Source organism: Nelumbo lutea, chromosome 5, assembly GCF_056320005.1.
Source record: "Nelumbo lutea isolate HS-2025 chromosome 5, American lotus-T2T, whole genome shotgun sequence".
In the NCBI taxonomy this organism is placed as follows: Eukaryota; Viridiplantae; Streptophyta; class Magnoliopsida; order Proteales; family Nelumbonaceae; genus Nelumbo; species Nelumbo lutea.
The window spans coordinates 68,047,927-68,070,529 of record NC_142688.1 but is presented as its reverse complement, the minus strand read 5'-3'; the positions used below and the strand labels follow the sequence as shown (position 1 = coordinate 68,070,529).

General features: G+C 37.5%; 1 protein-coding gene across 2 annotated transcripts; it reads left to right on the top strand.

Moving 5' to 3' along the window:
- The first annotated feature begins 203 nt into the window (after positions 1-203).
- Positions 204-11,314, top strand: AMK2 (adenosine monophosphate kinase). Of its 2 annotated transcripts, none has more exons than XM_088942918.1 (7): positions 204-654; positions 816-911; positions 7,176-7,304; positions 7,406-7,540; positions 9,177-9,323; positions 9,877-9,951; positions 10,911-11,314. In XM_088942918.1, exons 1-7 carry the CDS (start codon positions 436-438, stop codon positions 11,067-11,069), a joined length of 960 nt encoding a protein of 319 aa, XP_088799044.1. In that variant the 5' UTR covers positions 204-435; the 3' UTR covers positions 11,070-11,314. The 2 variants fall into 2 exon arrangements, with proteins under 2 accessions (XP_088799044.1, XP_088799043.1); XM_088942917.1 differs by having other exon boundaries at positions 220-654; positions 813-911.
- The last annotated feature ends 11,289 nt before the right edge of the window (positions 11,315-22,603 follow it).

Genomic DNA, 22,603 nt, shown 5'->3' with positions numbered 1-22,603 from the left:
TTTATGATTTCGGCAGGATAAAGGCGCTGAATACTGTGTCGTTTTCGTCAGTAACCGGGTAATAGGCTAATAGCCCTTAGTTCGGCGCAACTGCAGTAGATCCGGGTTCCTCCCATACGGGTTGACTTAATTTGGTCTAAGATCTACAAATGACGGCCAGATTTTGAGGATAAAGAGGTACTATCATATAATAATGATATGATATGCATTCAGTACTCTTCCGCGAAAGATCCGAAACAAACGTACGTGGCCTTACAGAAAGAATACCTTCTCCTCATTTATTTAATCAAACGCCACTGGCCGGAACGAACACCGGAGCTAATAATTTCTCTGCAGTCTACTTCTTTCCACTTTCAGATTCCTTCTCCCCTTTACTTCTACCCAGAGAGAGAGAGAGAGAGAAAGGAAACCCGAGCGAGCGAAAGGACCAAAGTAATGGCTTGCTCGATCAATTTTCCTGTTTCGGGAAAGTCAATATCTCAGACTTCTGCTTCTCTTATTCCCTCCCCTACTAAAACCCTCAAGCTTTCCACCTCTGTTTCGCCACTTCCATCTATTGGATTCATTTCTGGAGCTTCTCTTCGTCTGAATGAAACCCTAAAACTCCGCGGTTCGAAGAAGAGCTCGGCTGTCGTCACCGCTTTAGCTGTCCCTGTATGTAACTGGATGTTCTTGTCATCTGCTTTAGTTTGGTTCGCTCTTCATTGTTAAATTCCTGTGTTTTTAGTTAGATATGTCTTATACGATAGGTTAGAATTAGGAGATTGGTTGATATTTGTTGTCTGTGGGGCGAGCTCTGTTTTTGTTTCCAGCAGGTAATAGCTTCTGTCAAACCAGAGCCCTTAAAGATCATGATATCCGGTGCTCCGGCATCTGGCAAAGGAACACAGTGTGAGCTAATCACGAAGAAAGTAAGCTTTCTTTTTCTCTTTTCTTAAATGTGAGTGTTGAATGCCAATCTTTAGATTTGAACCTGGAACTCAGTGGTCATGTTCAATGTTCCATCTACTAGATTCTTGAGAATAATAAGTTCTGGGATTGATTAGGTTGGTAATGTTATTATAGTGGTGATCTTAATCACAATAATAAAAGAAGATGTATAATAATAATTAAAACAAAAATAAAAGTATGACATATTTACAAGAAAATAAAATAAAAATAATTCAAATTATATTATGATGGTCAATGTGAAAAAATTTGTGTTGACATCTCATCCCAAAAAATGTGTTGACATTGGCAATCTAATTATGGATTGGATTGTGACTCTTCCTTTGTTTAAAGAGGTGAATGGGGCAAAGTTCGGGTCTAGGTTTTGGGATAAGGTTGAATGCCTATGCAATGCAATAGTTTATGTTTGTTATTGTTTGTGTTGTGTTGTGTTGGTGCCAGCTCATCACCTGAATGTATTTTTCTTCTGTTATTAATAGAAATATCCTTTTATTATAAAAAATAAAAGCAACAAAAGAAGAAAATGTATAATAACAATTAAAATAAAAATAAAAGTATATATAGTTAAAAGTAAATAGAAAATGCCTATGTTATGCATCTTTATTCTTCTTAACATAAAAGATTTTTATTACAAATAAAGAAAAAAATGAGATCCCCCCTTCCTCTTCATCCTCCTCCCCTTCCTCCTAACCCCCCTCCTCTTAAGGAGGTTTACGCCTCTTGCGTTCTGAACTATGCTTCACGCTTCTAGGTAATGGAACTCCTCGCGTCATGCCTCTACATTTTAAAATGTTGATTCAAATTATATTATAATCAATAAATGTTAACTAATTTTGAATTTTACAATTCAATTTCTACTACTGCTACTACAAGTAGTAGAACATAAAGCTAAAATTGTACATATCCACATCAGTTTACGTCTTTTAGTAGTGCACCTACAAATAGAAGGGTTAAACAACCCTCCCAAGCTAATAGAGAGCCACATGCAACCAAAAAGTGAGGTAAATCACTCTTAGATAAAGCCAACAAAGGGACAAGGGATTAAAAGATGAAAAACAGTCTCACCATTAACCTTGCACAAGCTGCACTAGTTGGGGGACAAGCACCAGTTTGGCCTTTTTCTTTGAAGTTTATCACAAATATTAATGCAACAGTGAAAGACTTCCCAATAGAAGGCACTAAATCTAGGGGGAATGGGAGGACACCAGATTTCTTTTACAGTCTGTTTGGTTGCTGAGAAGGGATGGGATGGGAGAGGATGGGACAAGAAGGAAAATTTTATTTTCTCATTTTGGCATTCTGGTGTTTGATTGCTGAGAAGGGAAAATTATTGTTCATCGTCTTCCTTCGAACTCAAACCAGTGGCGTGGATGAGGCGAGTTCCAATCTCCCCCTCATTAGTAAAAGAAGAATGCCCAGAAAAAAATTACCAAATAATAATATATTTATAAATTAATACTTCAGCAGCATGTAGGAAGGGTTTGTCACCTTCAAAGTTGCAAAGGATACAAGGGCAAAGCAAGATCTGGAGTTGTTCTCACTGCCTCCAATCTTCACCCCAACGAGAAAACGTATAAAAATAAATTAAGAAAAAAGTAAAAAGAATAATTGGGACCTGGTTTAACAAATCTGAGGGAAGAGAAACATATCTCATGGGAAAAACTGATTTGAGGGAAGAAAACTCTTACCTTGAAGCGGGTTTGAACCTAGAAAAAGGCATAAACACCTTGGCACGTTTTAACGGGAAAACAATGTTTTTTAGCCAACGAACAACCATGTTCGTTCAAGGTTCTACAAGCACAAGTGTAGATCTGTAAAACATCTACCTCTATACCGTTGGATACAATGGATTTTAGCCGACAAATGACCATGTTTTCCCGACGGCATGAGGAGATCAATGATGCCAAAAACGTGAAGAATATAGTCGCCTGTATTCTATGGTCATGGATCTGGTCTTATCTTGGCCGAATATCATCGAGAATGCTGCCGGAGACTTGATTGTTGTAGACGCAGGGAGACGGTGAGAGGATGGCTGCGGAGCTTCAGTCGAAAGTCTCAACATTTTTTTCTCACAATTTTCTCTTCTCACCAGGGTCGCACCATTTTAGCGCGACCTCACATCCTTGGTTTTGACAACCAACATCCCACGGTTTCACATCCCATCCCAGTGAACAAACACGTGAAAATGGGAATCTAATGGGAATATTCCCATTTTCCCATCCCAATCGCAGCAACCAAACGTACCATTACTGGGAATGAAGGGGAAGGGGAGGGAGAGGAAGTTGCAAGGGAATTGAATTTACAGGCGAAAGTCCCAGCCGAGTAAGGGTCCAAACCCTATTGTCTACACCTCGTCTCCAAGAACCACAGAATTCAACTAGGAGAGCAAAGCATAAACAAGGGGAATTCCTGACACTCTTAGGTTCCTAATGAAACCCAAGTTCTAGTTTAGATCAAAAGGAGAGGGAGAGGAGTAAAGGAAGTCAGCCACTGGCCTACCTTTAAAGTCGGAGATAGCATAAAGAAAAGGGAAGACCTCCAATAAGGGGGTTTTCCCAACCCTTATGTCTTCCTAAAACCTAATCTTTTGACCCGAGACCAGGTCATACTTGACGTGATTGAGGAAGAGAGGAAGACAATTATGGATATAAATATATTTTGATATATAATATAATATAATATAAATATTATAATCGTATATTTAATATAAATAACATTTAATATATGGGGACCTCAATCCCCATCCCCAACCCCGACCCTGATCGGAGATTCCTATTAATCCTCGTCCCCGTCCCCACCCCACCAAAACAATTCCCATCCCTGACCCCATCAGGTCGGGGAAGTCGGATCCCCATCGGGGATGGGGGAAATTGCCATCCCTAGTGGCATGGCACTTATGGAATGAGTTCAGGCACTTTAATGACTTTCAAAAGGCATGATGATCCAAGTTAAATGTTTTGGAGAACTGAAAACAGTTTGGTAGATGATTTGGCTAAGCAAGGGGTACAAAGACATTCCTTGAATTGGGCTCAATTGTAATACTTGGGTTGGGTCAGCTCTACTGAATCTGTGTTTTCTCTTTTTTCTTTTTCTTTTTTTTTTCACAACCTCTTGTTGTAATCCTATTTTCTAATCTTAATGAAATTATTTGTCTTGCTGATAAAATAAAAATATGCAAAATTCTCAAATAATTCAAATGACCAATTTAGAAGAAAGGAAACATATGAAGAATGATCCATATAATTGATATTGGATTTATGGTCATCCAATAAAAAGAAAAAGGTTCCATTAGGAAAAGAAATGAGAAAAATAACACACTTGGGGTGTTAGATTTAGAACTAGAAAAAAAAATACCAATTTATCCAAGAGAAACTAAGAACTTGATTGGTCCTTTTTGCATTTAACTCTCTTAAAACACCAAGAGAAACTAATAGAACTTGATTTTCCCTATTGGTTTTTCATTTTTTTCTCTTTTTATTTGGCCCATAATTATTGAAGTGTTTCTTTCATATTTTAAAATAATGAATTTATGTTGCTCACAAAAAAAAAAAAAAGAACTCTAAATAAGTGACTCTAGATGCAAGAGTCAATTCAATGAGTTGATCCTTCTCTTCTTTATGGCTATGAACCAAATCTTCAAGCTTGGCATTGATTCTTTCACGTTAGGGTTTGTCATGTTTTCCCAAGATATTTCTAGTTGTGGCTCTGAAACCAAACTGATGTAGGACAAGGTAGGAGTCCTGCTAACTTAAGATCTGGTGGTATGGGCTTTGCAGAGTGAAGGAGAGGCTAAGATCTGATGGTGGGTTTTGCAGGGTGAAGGTGGGGCTTAGGGTGATTAAAGATGAAGAATAGGAGTAACTAAAGCAAGTTGGTAGTAGAAAGGATGAGAACTCTTTCTGCTGGGGTAAACAACAAAGATATAGATACTTAGAAGAAGAAATAAGTGAGAAAGAGGGAAAAAAGGCGAACATTTCCTTGAAATAACTAGAATTTACTAAACCAAAATTTATTTCATCAAATAAGCTCTTTTCTAGATGCAATTACAATGACTGTATTTATAGACACAACTTATGAACTCGGATGTGCCTTTACAGACTCCAAATTGGACTAGGAAACTCACCTTTTTTTTTTTTTGATAAATAACTGGCCTTTTTTATAAGTAAAAAGAAAATTAAAAAAAAAAAAGAAAAATCAAATATAACCTAGATAGGTGTTGAGGGAACACCTCCAAAAGAGCTAATAAACAACAGACACCCAAATCCCAAAACAAAAGGCCCCTAAATGACTTACACCCCAATCAACCCAAAAGAAACTAGAAAAAACCAGCATCCCAAAATTTGAAGCATCCTCTAGAACAACCAGCTGAGCCTTGGAACCAACATAGAAAGTCACCCTCTCACCTGCACTGCAACCCTCAGTTCCCTTCATACTTCTTCAACAAAATCTGACGTTTCCTTCACCTTCCTCCCATTTCTCACCCCCTTTTAATTACTTTAGGAAACTGACCTAAATCAACTTTTAATCACTTAAATACTAAGACAAATTCATGGGTAATGCATAGGAACAGTCCAATATGGATTATAATGAAAATTTACTAATCCTACTAAAACTAACTTAGTGTAAAGGAACAAAAGATAAATAATGAGTTTAATAAGTAATTACAAAGAAGCACTATAAATAGTAAGGTTGAAATTGGTGTAGGAATTGGAAAACTGATTTAATTTTCCATGGATTCTTTCTTGGCTTCCATATCTGCTTTAAGGGGGGCCAAGTATTCCAGGGCAAGCTTTGGGATGAAATTTGGTAGAACCAAGGGTAATATCAAGATTCAAAATTTTGACACGATACGGCCCATATTGTCCGGCATAGGGTGTGTCATATCATATTGGCAGGTGGCCAATATGCCATTTTGAAGGCCTTTCGCAAAACTGTCGGTTTTAAATGTTAAATAACATTTAAAGTATGAAAGAAAAAAGTTGGTTTTTTGTAGTACTGAAACACCCAATATGCATGCTTGTGCGTATTGAGTATCGATACTTTGAACCTTGGGTAATATACCTTTTAGGGGCAACCTAACATGAGGGCATTTCAAGATGGTTTGGCAGAAAAGGGCGAAAGCTGCTAAAGTGGGAAATTTTCATGTTTTAAAGTAAATTGAAGAATGTATTTGGATCATTCAGTCCTTGTCAAATGAAAAGATTTAATAAATAATTTTGTGGGCTCTTTATGGATGTAATGTTTGCAGAATTAGAGAGAAGATAGAAAGAAGTGAAATAAAACCCATGTTAGTTATGGACTATTGGAATCACTTAAAGGTATTAATATAAGTTGCACGAACTCATAATCTATTTCATTGTTTAAAACATTCTATACAAATTTATGGACTATTGGAATACTAAGCAACAAATGTCATGCAACTAAAAAACAGAAAATTAAAGAATTGCTAGTCCTACTTTGACTCATGGAAATTGAATAAATCCCAAATTACTTTGCAATGAACTTGAAACTTTAAATATAAACCAACTATAAATAGACAGACATATCAAACTCTATGGTCAGACCTACAGATTTATAATCCAACAAAAATATCCCTGCTGTCTGAACTAGGAAAAAACATAACAGTTTCAGAATATTCCATGAAAAACATAAAATTTCAGACAATTCCATATTTGACCACTGGCTCTTTCGTAAAAGATGGATCTATAGAAACTATTATTATATTGTTCATCCCTGTGAATGGTGCCTTTTATGGTTTTGTCATAATGATATTGTGAATTAGTGATAGAAATGATTATCTTGCCATTTGCGTAGATGGCTTATGGCTTTGACAACATATAGGGGCCATTACTTGGTGTAGTGGTAAAATCTCGGGCTGGCAAGTGTGAGAATGCAGGTCGTGTCTGAGAGTGGTTACTATGCAAAAAAATGCCAAAGATACTGACCATACCCAGTCTGCCTCTCCCAATACCCCAGATAGTTAGGACCAACATTGGGTAATGGCCTTTTTTTGGCTTTGACACTTGACAGAATCTGCATGTTTACCTATTTCCCTGGATGTTCAAAGGTCTTATGTACTCATCTTGTAATCTTTCTATATGAACTTTCTCATGCCTTGGGAATCTGTGTGGATGACCAGTTTTACTTAATGGATTTTTCATGTTATAATTGCTACATGAAGAGAAAAAAAAAAAAAAGATTGAATGAAATCATCCTCATATATGCAGTATGGACTGGTGCACATTGCTGCTGGAGATTTACTACGAGCAGAAGTTGCAGCTGGGACTGAAAATGGAAAGCAAGCAAAAGAACATATGGAAAAAGGACAGTTGGTTCCTGATGAAATAGTTGTCATGGTAGTTTTCATTATTTTTATTTTATTTTTCCCTTTTTGTGATTTTGGTCCGCCTTTTACTTCATCAATGGGATCTTATTTACTTGTTTTTTTATTATCTAGATGGTGAAGGAGCGCTTGTTGCAGTCAGATTCTCAGGAAAGTGGCTGGCTTTTAGATGGATATCCAAGGAGCTTATCTCAAGCAAAGGCTCTTGAAGACTTTGGCATCCAGCCAGACCTTTTTATTCTTCTAGAAGTAAGCAATAGACAATTCTTGGTTAAAATCCCTGTTCAAAAGAATCACCATTTAAAGAATGAGTTTTGAGCAAAAAAAAAAATAATAATAATAATTCCTTTTTGAAGCTAAATACTTTAACTCCAAAGAATCTATTCTTAGAATGAGTTTGGAGCCTTAAATAGCTTTAGTTTCAGCAAGTTTCATACATCCAATCATCCAGATTTAAAGCTGATTCTTAGATTAACAAAATTCAACAGAATTAATTCTCTGAGATCATGCCAAACAGCATAATAAATATTGAATTTTTTTTCCATAAATAGATCAGTGTGCAAGAAATAGACTTATTGGCCCAAAAGAAATGGTAACATTCTTTCAATTACCTCTAGTTTATAGTTCTCTACTCTTTGTCCCATCTATGGTGTCATCTACATGAATCCAGTTCTACCATTCCATTCTGTTCAATACCATATCAATTGTTATATACGGACCCTTGAATCATTTCTCACTACTTCATCCCATGTCCTTTTTCTGTCTGCCCTGGTTCTTATTGGCCCTTTCAATTTTTAATAGACCACATCTCACTGTTGCTGTAGATGGTCTATGGATGTGCCCAAACTATCTTAGTCTACTACCTTTCTAGTTTTCCCACTCATTGATCTCAACATTGGCATATGTACAACACTTTTTTTTTTTTTACACTGTTTCTTAATTGCCCAACACTCTGCTCTGTACAACATTGCTAGCCTTATAACATTTCTATAAAATTTTCCTTTTAGCCATTTAGTGGTATTCTCCTATCACATAAAATTTCAGATGCGTTCTTCCATTTTTTGTCCATCCTGCTCTAATCAAGGTTTAAAATATCGGTGTTGGTGGAAATGTCATTCATCCAAATATAGGAAACATGTCGGAAATATTGTAAAAAATATAGGAATAGTGGAAACATTGTAAAATATGCAAAAAAATATAACGATACTTCATGAAATGATAAAAGAAGCATAAGCACACCTTTTTAAATTATTATCTTGTTGCAGATCATTAAACAAAACTAAGAAACTAAGGTTATGAGACAAAAGCATATCTTTTGGAGTTGTTCCATAAACCTTAAGATTCAAAACTACATGATGGACTGCATGTTTGAAATGAACATCAAGCTGGCTCAAAGTGGAAACTATCGATACATATCTACAATATTGTCACCATAATACCATCTCTTATACTCAGTGCTTTTAGTGTTCACTAGGGAATATGTTGATTCCAGAAAAATTTTGTGTCACTATCAACGGAAATGTAAATATGTAGTGGAAACTACCTCTTGTACTCCACATGGTGTTGGTTGTGTTCACTGGGGAATATTTTGATTCCAGTAAAAATTCATGTCACTACCCATGGAAATGGAAATATGTCGTGGAAATATTAGGAAATGTATGGGTATTTTAAACCATGATTCTAATTTGTCGTTGTTAGTCTGTTGATTTTGATCATTGAGCCAAGGTAGCAAGAGAGGTCGCATTGAGATATCTCTGGACCCTTAAAAAAAGAGTCAAAGAGCTTACATATTATTAAACCACATAGCTTCTGCTCGTATAGTCTTAATCATTTATTTGAACTTTGCTTTATAAATTTTCTGCATGTGCTATTTTGATGTTTGCAGGTCCCTGAAGAGATCCTTGTTGAGAGAGTTGTTGGCCGAAGACTTGATCCAGTTACTGGAAAGATATACCACCTAAAGTATTCTCCTCCAGAAACTGAAGAAATTGCTGCAAGACTTACACAACGGTTTGATGATACAGAAGAAAAGGCATGACTAAGCTGCTATTTGTTAAAAATGCCCCTCTACTTAGTAGATATTCTCTTCCATTATTTTTTTTCCACAGTACTCTTTGATTCTGTTTTTGTTTATTTACTGCTTCTTTTAAATCTAGTTGTTAACCATCTGGATGTTGTGTTGGCCTAAACTATGTGTCAACTGTCGACCTAATAATGCTGACAGGAGTAGGAATAATGGCCTACTCTTGCATTTTCTTTCACACATGCTCCACAATGTCAAATGTATAACTAAAACAACCTCCATTACTCATGTTAAAAGAACAAAATAAACTTTTGGATGGACATGTGCAAGTCAATGGAGGGGGAGTGGATCTTAGTTTCTACTCTCTTTTTGCTAGCTCAGCACTCATGAAGTCATGATGTGTAAACATATTCTGTTGTATATACACACACGTCAGGAGCAAGCTTCAGTTTACAACCAGCATGTAGATCATATTCTTGTCTCTATTGATTAAAATACTCGGGAGCAAACCTTGAATCCTTTATAACTTTACTTCTCTTCTACCCTTTTTGGCTTGATCCAGGTAAAACTTCGACTGAGGACTCATCATCAAAATGTAGAGGCTGTACTCTCAACATATGAAGGCGTAACAGTCAAGGCATGTGAAAATAACACCATATTTAGTTGGGAATTTAATATAAATGTAAATATGAATGCAGGATAAAAGAAATAAACTGGAAGTAGTATATAACTACTATGATCCGTTTTCTTTGTTATCATTTTCTTTTTTGCTATGCCTGTAGCTCTGTGCATGTGTGGATTAAGACATCATCATTCTTCTAGAAAAGGCAACAAAAAGCTTTACCGTGCCTTCGGCACTTGATCAGTTGTGAAGAACATAATGAGAATTAAGATGGATAGCTGTTTAGGGACTATGATTAGGTCTTGAGAAGACCATTGGTAGGTTGCAATTTGCACTATCTTTGCAGGCCTTTATATAGTTTCACTTTCAATTTTCTTTCGTGTTCTACTTGTATTCTGGTATTTCATGGAATTTAAAATTTTCAGGTGCCTTTTAATGTGGATTTTTTGCTTCATGTGAATCATGTGATCTTTATGGGGGTTTAAGTCATGCTCAAGTCAAGCCTCTTTCTATGGGAGGTGGCTTGCTAGAAAATTTACTCTTGTATATGCCTAAGTAGAGGAAGACCAATAGTTAATAGGATGGTGAATACATTCATTATTTCTTTTATTTATTTTCATTTCTTTTCTAGGTTATTGTGGTGATGGATTTGCTTTTTACTTTTTTTTTTCATTTACTATTAAACCAATTTATATGGTGCCTTTCTGAGACCATTTTCATTCATGAAAAATCCAGTAGCATCATCCTCTTTCCCTACCATTTTTTTTTTGTGTATAGCCCTTACAAAAATTCCCTTGGCATCTTACATTGTAGTTGTTGTTTTATTGTTCTAAAGTTAAAAACTCGTTCATTTCTACAGGGCCAGTTGCAGAGTGAATTTTGTAGAAAATCATGAATGATAAATATAAACCATTGTAGGTTCTTCTGTACGCTCCCAAAATATCCAAATTTCACAAGTTATTAGTTAATTGCAGGTCAATGGGAATGTTCCAAAGGAGGAGGTGTTTGCACAAATTGACGGTATACTGACTGGACTTATTAAGCAAAAGAAGGCTGCTTCAGATTTGGCTGGTGTACGACATGATTCACCAAGTTCTGAGGGTACAGAATCATTGAAGCAAGTGGCGTGTTAATCCCAAGTTGTAAAGAGTGGAGTAACCTGCCACTTGGTTGAGGCAATCAATGCCATTAAAATACGTACTACAAAGCTGGTGGGTGTAGGCCTTAGAGCCTTTTTTTTTTTTTTTTTTTTTTTGCCTCGTTATATTTTGATTTACAGGGGCTTGCAGCCCTTAGAAGTGGAATTAGCTCTAATTCTTTCAAATTCAGTGCAACGTGTTGCATTTTTTCATCATTAAAACAGGAAGTTTTCCATATCCATGTACCTCCACCTGAGCTGCAGTTTCAATTCTGTGGGACCCAGTGGTCTGTGTCATTAAGTGGCAAGCCTGCCAATATAAGGCACAATTAAATTATTCCCATAGCATATGATTCCACATAATAGCATTTGTCCTAGAATGTGGCAAGCCTGCCAATATAAGGTCTGATACTTCCAGAGCCATTCTAAGAAAAAAAGATACTTCCAGAGCCCATCGCAAGATGGGCTTTATACTTTTATCCCAGCTTCAAAGTGGCTACAGTGCACAAAAAAAATGTATGCAATAGAGAAACTCCAATAAATCCTAAAAGAACACAACGATGGGCACTAAATCCAAGTCTTACGTGATTATAAGCAAGGTATGTACATACAGGAAACACATTTATGTTAATAAAGTACAGAACTGGAGATATATAGGTATATATAAATGCTAATAATTAATTATTTTTACATTTTTTAATAAATATGCACCAAGAAAATAACCAAACGTTAAAATTTAAAATACATACAATTGCAACAAATATGTTGGTTTGGCCTTTTGGTGGGTGTGTCAATGAATAGGGGTAGATGGAGGTAAATAAGAATATTAATGAGGGGAGCTAATTAATTAGGAAAGATGTGTTTGAGAGAGATTTTGAATTTGAAATAGGAATTGATGAAGCTAAATGTAGAAATTAATGTGTTAGTTAATAATTCAGCATGCTATCCTTTCTCCCCTATCATAACCTATTTTGTGCTTTTGTTCATTTTTTATTTTTAAAATTAAACAAAATAACTCAAATAACCAATCAATTTTAATTATTTAAAACTTTCTTCTCTCTTTATTAAGTCATCATTATCTCTCTCTTCTGTCTCATTATCTCTTTGATTATCACTCATTAATCATTCCATGAACACTTTCTCCCAACTCACTTTACTAATTCTTTCTTTCAATTATTCCATTAAATTGCTTAAAATTTATACTCTTCCATTTTTATTTTATTTTATTTTCTCTCTCCTCTCATTAATATAATAAAACAAAGGCAATTTTCTTAGGTGTGATCATTTCAGTTTGTCTCAGGCTTTGGCCTACATTAAATTTCAGGGCCAAGCTTGGGCCTAATACTTTAAGGCCAACATGGCCTAGCCTAACCCATAAATAAATAATAGTTTAAAAATTAGTTGATAAAAATTACCTAAAAATAGTGAGAGGGAATCTATGGCATTCGTCCCACCCCTTCCATCATTTAACCTATTTTAGCATATTTTTATAGGCTCTTCCATTATTAGCCTATTGTATTCCAAAGAGAAAATTTCACTCTCATCTATTATTTGTTTTATATTCAAATTCTATTTAATTGGTTAGTTTTCAAAAAAAAAAGTTATAATTTGAAACCTAATAACTAAAATTCATAAAAATATTAAATTTTAGCAAATTTTTTATCTAGCCACGTTTAAGAATTAAGAATTTAATAAAAATTAATACTTAATAATTAAAAATATAATACATTTGAATTTTATTTAAAAACAACTGATATTAATAGGATAATTAAAATTAATAAACAAATTAAAAATATTAAAAGTAATAAAACAACCATTTGAATTTTTATATAAAAATTTAAAAAAATAATTAAAATGGCCAATAAGAAATGTCATAAGAAACTTACTCAGGGATGATCATTTCTAAGCTCAAGCAACAATTTTTTTTTCTAAGCTAGGGCAAGCTCAAATATGCACCAAACTCACACATAATGTATATGTTTGGTTCCGTTGGAGTTTACAATGATGCCATTTATTACTTTAAAGGTTTAGATGCCATTTATTACTTTAAAGGTTTATCTGTACTATCTTGTTTTAAACATTTCTTACTTTTTTTTGTTTGGTTGGCCATCATTTTAAAGGTTTGTTGCTTTCCACCTCAGATTAATACTAATAAAAGCATGCAAGATCAGCATTTTTTTTTATCAGTGTATGCGACATCAGCATTTCGTTTCAGGGAATGTTGGTGTGTTAAGGGAAACAGAAATTTGACGTTTCCCCAAATGCCCCATGCACAAAAAAAAAAACCAAGTATTTCAGTTTCTTAGTGTTTATTTGATAAATAGTGAAACTAAACAGTGGCTTCATATGCAATAAACATAAATGCACATGTGGCGCTGATGTGACAACGTTTTTTCAATAAATGCCAATGGAACCAAACATCTTCAATATAGGTAGTAAAGTTGTAAATGGATTGGATTCATATCGAATCCAATTACATCTGCATCCGCATTTCATTATTATGTTGGATTCCAGACCATTCAAGTTTAATCCAAAACCATCTTATTGTGTTTAAAATGACCAAAAAGTAAAAAAAAAAAGGTTTTAAAAGACTAATTATTTTTTAAGTATATTTGTATAATAAATGTATATAAATATAAAATATTAAATTTATCAAGTATAAAATTTATATAATTATACATAGTATCTATATATATATATATATAAATATATTCTCGGACATGAATTTTAATCGGATCAATGCAAGTTCTAACATCCAAATCTGAGATAATTGGATTTGAAGTCGATAGCCCTAGGGCTATTTGCTAGGGCTATCGAGAAGGAAACCCTAGATACCTAGTTAATTGCACACGAAAAGGTGGTGGATGGTAGGGGTGCTAACCGAACCGTGAGGTAATTTTCTTGACCAAACCGATATGTTTGGTTTTTACATTTAGTTGAACCAAAACCGAACCGATGTAACCAGTTAGCCGCGATTCGGTTTTTTGGTTTTTTTATGCCCTCAAAATAAAAAAAAAAAAAGAGAGAGAGAAAAACACAATCAAAGAGAACTGGGAGATGTAGTAGAGGGATCGCCAGTGTCGCTGAGCAAATGCAGCTGAACCTCTGGTGTCGCCAAAGCAGGAGGGGTCGCTAGTGTTGGAGGCCGTCGGTGATTCGATTGAAGGGCGGAGCGCTGAAGGCCGTCGGTGATTCGATTGAAGGGCGGAGCGCTGAAGGCCGTCGGTCCATTGGGGAAGAAGAGAATTGAGAGAGTGGGAGTCCAAAAGAGTGAAAGTTAGAGAGAGAGAGAGAGAGAGAGAGAGAGAGAGAGAGAGAGAGAGAGAGCTTAGAGAGCTTAGAGAGCTTAGAGAGAGACTGAGAGAGAGCTTAGAGATGAGAGAACTGGGAGAGACGGAGAGTGGGAGTCTGAGAAAGTGAGAGTCCGAGAGAGAGAGCTTAGAGGGAGAGAGGGAAAGAAAGGGATTAAGGGAAAACTGAAAAGTCCCTAGCTCCCTGTGTGGTGGGTGTCAATCTGTCAGACAGGCTGTTTGCCAGTTTGGCTACCAGTCTACCAAACTGGTGAACTGAAACCTCAATGTTTGACCACTCTCAGTTCGGCTTTTTAATTAGATTTTCAAAAAATATATATAATATATATAATGTCATATAAATATTATATATATTAATATATCGGTCGGTTTGGTTAACCGCCGATTTTTTAAATGTTTAACCGAAACCAAACCAAAACTATTGGTTTTTTTAAAACATTGAACCGATTGGTTTGGTTTTTCAGTGTTTTTGCTCACCCCTAGTGGATGAAGGCTTCACCTCCATCAAGAGATTTGGGTTTCTGGAACTTGATCTTCATTTTCTTGAGAAAGAAGATGATGAACAGTGTCCAAGGATAGTTTTGATATTTTTAAAAGTTTTAAATGCACATGAGTTCACATGATATACATAACTGACGGTCCATTAACAATAGGTACTAGATTGTCGCATTTTAAAGTTCAGGTACTAAATTGGCACTCAGCCTAAAGTACATGGTAGGGTACCTATCGAGAATTTTCCCAATAATAAATTATAATTTCATATTTTTTTGTTCCAAGTTCAATTTTCATATTTTCACAATAAGATTCAAGTAAACATCTAAACCATCTTTTCTAATCATAAGGTTTAATATTGTAGCTAAGTAGTATAAAGGAGAAATATGTTTTCCAATATTTTCTTAAATTTAATTTTCATTACATCAATAATATTTTGAAAATTTAAATTACTTCTATATTTTGAAAAACATTTAGTAATCATAAATAAATAATTGACTAAAATATCATAGGGCATTTTCTCATTATAAAAATTAGTAAGAATATTTTTGTATGAAATACAACTCTTTAACATAGAATAGGCAGAATTCCACCTATGTTGAACATCTAATACAAATTTTCTACATTTTAGACTATATTTTTGACATAAATATTTAAATTCTAATTTTAGAAATATGATAAGAAATAATATTTAAAATACCTTAAACATATAAATTTAAGATATGACATGCACATATAATATGAAATAATTTACCATTTAAACATGGTTTTAATTGAGAGTTTAAAATATTTATTACTTAACCATTATTACTGGTATTATAAAAATTAATAGAAAAAACTTTATTTTCAATTCCACTCCAATCTATAAATAAAAAACAACAATGATAATTTTTCTTTAAATAAGAAAATAAAAATAAATTATATTATATTAAAATTTACAAAAAATAAAGCAAATTTGTCAAATTTTGATAGATCATCCTAATTTATCCTCACAAGGGTATCTTTCCATTTTTAATGGTGAATTTATGAAATGTAGAGATAATTTTGTATAATGCTTACGGCAAGCAATCGTTATAGTGCTTTTATGATTAATTCTTAATTTCATTAATAGATTTGGTTGTGTTTTCAAGATGTAGAGTTTTATGAAGGAGCAAAGCCATGCAAAAATTGGATACTAACGGAATCATGCGACACTCCATTCAGCCATTGGGTTGTGATGTAGCATGGACCGAAACCCACCATATCGTATATCGTGGTGCGATCCTCGCCAGTCGCCACACCCAAAATAGCAGCGGCAACAGTTTTATCTCATGGTCTTCACTACAACATTACCCTTTCTATATTGTTGATTGTATTCTCCATTGAACCTCCAAAACTAACCTCAAGCACTCTCACACCATCCCAAATCCAACCATCGCCGGCCACCTGTGCCATTCCGGGCCTCTCAGATCACTCCCAGAGAACTGAGACCTGTGCGACCCATCTGGTGTTCTCTGGGAGTGAACTGAGGGGCCCTGATATGGATGGATTGCTGGTGGGCCATGACTGGGCCTGGGTGTCCTGATGGTTGAAGCAAGTCCTGATGTTATCATCGTCTCATCTTATTTGGCAGGTAGCCTGAAATCAAGTAAGAAACAGTAGACTGTTCCTGATACTCTTAGAAAATGTACTCAAATGGAATCGCATGAATGATGGGTCTTTCGTAGTGGTGCACAGGCATTCAAACTTGACACGCTTTTGAAACTGGTAGATGTCAAAGGAGCTGATGGGAAGACAGCTCTCCTGCACTTTGTTGTTCAGGAGATAATCCGCTCTGAAGGCAGACATACGGGCTGTCTGTATGGCCAGAGAGAACCCAAGCATCTCTAGTGTGAAAAAAAAAAGATCTATTGGAGGAGAATACTCCCCAAGAAACAAAATACCATTATCATACTAATGTGGCCCATAGGCTTTGCCTGTAAGGTGCCGTGCTGATCAGGTGCCGAGCTACCTGCGAGGTGCCAAGCTGACCAGGTGTCGAGCTACCTGTGAGGTGCCGAGTTGCCTGTGAGGTGCCGAGTTGCCTGTGAGGTGCCGAGCTACCTGTGAGGTGCCAAGCTGACCAGGTGTCGTACTACCTGTGAGGTGCCAAGCTGCCTAGGTGTCAAGCTACCTTTGATTGCGCTGCATCAGCCTCGTAATGTCGGTCATCCACTCCTACAAGAAGCTACTAGGAGCCTTGGAAGGCTCAACCTTAGGTCACCAGCTCACACAGGAGCCTTGGAAGGCTCAACCAGCAAGGGTGCCTATGTAGTCTGTTGGCCGCCAACTCCTGCGGAAGCCACGAAGAGCTTATCTTTGTAGAGAGGACCTTGCGGAAAGGATTGAAGAGGTTTCATCCGAATTGAAAGTAAAGTTGGTAAAGCTGCTTAGTCTGCTAGCTCCCTACATAGTCTTTGAGTTCATAAAAAATGTAAACCATAAAGCGAGAGCTTCAATTTCTAAAAAGTGAGGACTTAGCTTTCTAGGAGAAGAGGACTTAGCTTTTGTAAGATGAGAACTTAGCTTTTGTAGGATGAGAACTTAGCTTTTTGTAGCGTTCCCACAAACGACACCAATTGATGTAACCGGTTCTAGTCACGTACCATTTTTTTTTTCATTTTTTGCTAAGTACCTTGTCATTTGACCTGGTCCCAGGAAAGGATAGTGGATCTCCCTAGTAGAGAACTGCCTGGGGGAGAGCTATGCCTAGCTCCCTGATGGCGAACTGCCTAGGGGAGAGCTATGCCTAGCTCCCTAATGGCGAACTGCTTGGGGGAGAGCTATGCCTAGCTCCCTAATGGCGAACTGCTTGGGGGAGAGTTATGCCTAGCTTCCTGATGACGAACTGCTTGGGGGAGAGCTATGCCTAGCTCCCTGATGGTGAACTGCCTAGGGGAGAGCTATGCCTAGCTCCTTGATGGTGAACTACCTGGGGGAGAGTTGTGCCTAGCTCCTTGATGGTGAGTTACCTTGGTGGACTCACCATTTGATCTGCTCCTAGGCGGCCTGCGACTCAGAGGATGGTGGAGCTCCCTAGTGTAGCGCAACCCGACTGCCCTCTGCATGAGATGATCTTCTCTCCTTTGTAGGCGGTGGGAGCTGAGAGACCTGCGAGAACTCCATCTTTTCCTCCTCCTTGCAGGCAGCAAGAGCTGATGAACCTACGAGAACTAAATCAAAGGACCCGGGGGTATTTACCCGACGGGGACTCTCCGATGCCTAAGTTAGCATTTTGATTGTAGAGGGCTTGGAGAGAAATGAGAGAGCTAGAGAGCAGGGACTACCTCCATTTTTCCATTCTCTCCCCATTCGTTTTGGGGGTCGGAGTCCTTATATAGCGGTGTCTTGTCAAATCAAGCGTAACTGCCTCTGTCAAGTCAGTCATAACTGCTTCTATTTCTCTATCGTAGCCGTTACTGCTAGAGCTGAGGTGGCGGGTGCAGGCAGCTGCTGCAGAGTACGGCTCTGCTAGGCAAGGGACAACTCTTAGGGCCGGCAGGTACGGCGCCGCTTGGTGAGAGACGTGGGTGCAGGTCTCCGGATCTGTCAGGTACAGTTGTCAGGCAGGAGATCTTCCTGCAATATGTCAAACTGCTCTTCTGTACTGAGCTACCCGAGCTATGCCGAGTTGCTTGTGGCGAGCTTTGTCTAGCTGCCTGTGGTGAGCTATGCCGAGCTGCCTATGGCGAGCTGTGGCAAGCTTTGCCGAGTTTCCTATGGCGAGCTATGGCAAGCTTTGCCGAGTTGCCTGTGGCGAGCTATGGCAGACTCTACTGAGCTGCCTATGGCGAGCTATGCCAAGCTTCCTGAGCTGCCCAGTTGTCAAGAGGTTGCACTTGGTTTGCATGAGGTGCCAGGTTGTCACGGGGATAATTGTTAGGGCCCCGTGCGGCACTCGAAAGGGGCGAGTAAACCTACGCAACAAAGCAAACACACACAAAAAAGCAACAAGATGGAACGCGAATTAGCAAAAGGCTATTTGTATTGCAATAATCAGTGGTAAGCACAAGCACACAATACAATGTCGAGGGGATCTCATGCTTAACCTTTACACGCTTATGAACTCACTCGACTACCTACCTCCCCTCAAAGAGTACGTTAAGCTTTTGGGGGAGTGACAATAAGAAACATCAAAAAGGTGGAAAAGAATACTACAATATTACAATAATGCCATTGGTAATCCCCCATATAAAAGTACATGCATAGTCCACCCATGGCACACACTTGGACGCTGGAGTGGCGGCTGTAGGCATGGTGGTTGGCACTTGAAGGGTGGCTGTAGGCATGGTGGTTGGTCTGCTTCCTTTGTCATCCGACAATCTCTGTTCACTAAGTTGTTCTGCCACAGCCATGGCGGAGGCAAGGTCCTGAACATTGCAACGTTGGAGCTCGAGCTCGGCCCAAGGCTTTAGACCATCCATGAAGTTGAACAATAAGTCCTTGTCTGACATATCGGTGACTTCTAATGTGAAGGCTGAAAACTCTTTGACATAGTCATGGAGGGAGTCGTTGTGCTTAAGAGTCTTCATCTTGCGACCAGCGAGGTATTCCACATTCTCTGGGTAACACACGTACCACGTTCTATATCAACACACCTTCTGCGCCACCACAACATAGCGACATCAGTCAAATACATAGTAGCAGTACGTACCTGAGTCATTTCATCAGTCACATTGGCGGCGGCAAGGTACTGTTCCATTTGCCACAGGAATTTGTCAAGCTCTCTTGCATTGCGGGTTCTCGAATAGGGGGGTTGGCTCCCTAATCTTGATGTGGGAGGGAGTATGTGTAAAGGAAGTGCTGGTTGGATTAGCGATGACCCTCTTCAGGATTGCACATTCTGCTTTGAGCTCCTCTAATTGAGCTTGGGTGTCGGAGGAGGAACATGCGGTGGACTTCATTGAGGTCCACTCCGCTTTCATTTCATCTAGTTGGGCATGGACGACCATTGATGTGGAGGTGCTTCTTCTCCACGTTGCCCACTCGTTCTTCATCTCATCGAGCTGGGCTTGAAAACTATCAAGCCTGTCTTGGACCTGCAAGTTGGAGGAGTTTGCTTCTTGTTGGCGCGCAGTGCTGCAAATTTGCTTGAGCTGCCATTGATTATGTCTCGGACCTCGTCCATGACTCCACTCAAGCGACCTTCAATCTCGACCAGTGTGTTGTCCATGGCTTCCATGTTTTGATGCAGCTCGTCTATCGAGTCTCGCATCTCACCTACGGTGGCTTCACAACGTAGCATGTGCAACTCAACGGTTGCATGCTTGTTGGAAGATTTCTCACGTTTGCTGGGCTTCGGTTCCTTGTCCTTGCCGATGTCATCGGCGGGCACATCATCAGCCTCACGGGCTGTGGAGAGTCCATGCTCGATCTCCACCACGATGTCCTTGTTGTGCTTCATGCTATCACTCACGTTGCGGGTCGAATGGCTTAAGATGAGCTCCTGCTCTGATACCAACTGTCACGGGGATAATTGTTGGGGCCCCGTGCGGCACTCGAAAGGGGCGAGTAAACCTACACAACAAAGCAAACACACACAAAAAGGCAACAAGATGGAACGCGAATTAGCAAAAGGCTATTTGTATTGCAATAATCAGTGGCAAGCACAAGCACACAATACAGTGTCGAGGGGATCTCGTGCTTAACCTTTACACGCTTATGAACTCACTCGACTACCTACCTCCCCTCAAAGAGTACGTTAAGCTTTTGGGGGAGTGACAATAAGAAACATCAAAAAGGTGAAAAAGAATACTACAATATTACAATAGTGCCATTGGCAATCCCCCATACAAAAGTACATGCATAGTCCACCCATGGCACACACTTGGATGTTGGAGTGGCGACTGTAGGCATGGTGGTTGGCACTTGAAGGTGCGACGAAGAGAACACTTGTTACAAGGTGTCACATTTTCACTGGAGGGCCAAATCCGCCCTCATCAGTTATGATTTCCTATACAACCACACTACACCTGTTGTGGTGAGGTTAAGTCTATACCACACCATAGTAGAATAGGTGTTTTCTACTCTGGTCAAAATTTGGTAGCATGAACCACACCACACACCCATATAAGCATTCTACAAGGTGTGGTGTGGTTTAGGCTACACCCTATATTTTGATTCCATGTATCTCATATACACAACGAGGTGATCTATGCTATCAATAATATTTTTTGGTGTTTTTAATCAAAATGCAAATAAATAATGTGAATTAATTTAACATGTGATAAAAAATTAAAAATTAATAATAATAATAATAAAATTATTTTGATAATAAAATTAGTAAAATAACAATTAAAATTTTAATAAAACTACATAATAAAATTAAAAATAATAATATTGATAAAAAATCAAAAGTAATATAAAAGGAAGGGTAAATTACAAAAAACCCCCTTATACTATGGGGTTAGTGACAAAGACCCCCCTGAACTTTAGCTGTTAGACAAAAACCCCTTGATCGTTAAGTCAGGTAACAGAAAATGTTAAATTACTAAAATACTTCACTAAACTTTTTTTTTTCTTTTTCTTGCCCTTTTTCTCTTAAAACTTGTTTAAACTCAGAAATGGATATCTGATCCTCCAGAACGATGACTTCGGAAGAGAACCTACCAAGGAAGCAAACAAAATCTTTGGGTATGTGGGTCACAGTATCTTAACAAGCCATCAGCCCTCTGTAAAAAGCATTGAGACCCAGTGTCGGATGGTCCTACCTTGTACATGCTTAGTGAAAATTCAGCACACTATCCAATTTTCAACCACACTACAGAACACACCCTAAATTAATCAAATTGAAATATTGTATCAAACAAATATTTAATGTAATATTCTTAACTCAGAAGTCGCAAGTAATTAACAGTTTTTATGGTCAAAATATAATTGACAACTAAGTATCACTGATGTTGATTCATATTTGGAGATTTACATTCTTAATTGTCTTGAAAAGGGGAAGTCGAACTTTCTCACGCAACAAATATAACTTATATTACAAGAATATTCTATCATAAAAGTGAGGAGTTAGTTATAATGACTAGGTGCCATTGTATCAGTTGGACTGGATTTGATCCAATCTGATCCAATCCAACATGGGTCCATTTGCAAATGGACTGGACCCAATCTGGTCTGAACCCATACAAATCAAGTCCAAATTGGTCCTAATTAAAATGTAAATGAACTAATTGGGTCCAATCCAATCCAATCAATGAAACTTTAAAAAATTAAATAAATAACTCAAAAAAATATAAAAATTTTCACAAAAACACAAAATTAGATTCAATCAGTCCAAACTACATCCATAACCATAATCTATATAAGAAAGGAATGTGTAGAGGCAAAGACCTCTAACCTTGCACATGTTCAATCCCAAGTGCAATTGCTCTCATTCCTTGGGTTCTTGCTTTAACCAAATGCTTTTTGTCACTTTCCTTTTTATCCCTTGCCTCTAGTTTTCGATTTTCATCTTACCTTAACTTTGTCCAAATAATAGTTGCATGCAAAATGCAAATTTCTGCTTATTTGCATCTACGCGTATGTAAATGCACCAATTTAAAACCTCCCCTCTGACTGTTTTCTTTTTCATATTTTCTTTTCCTTTTTATAGTGCTTTAATTCACTGTCTGTTCCTTTCCTCTTTTATGTTTTTTTCTTTGCAGATTTGTTTTTGCTTTGAAATGATAGCTCTTCTAATTAGGTATGGTGGAGCTTGAAGAAG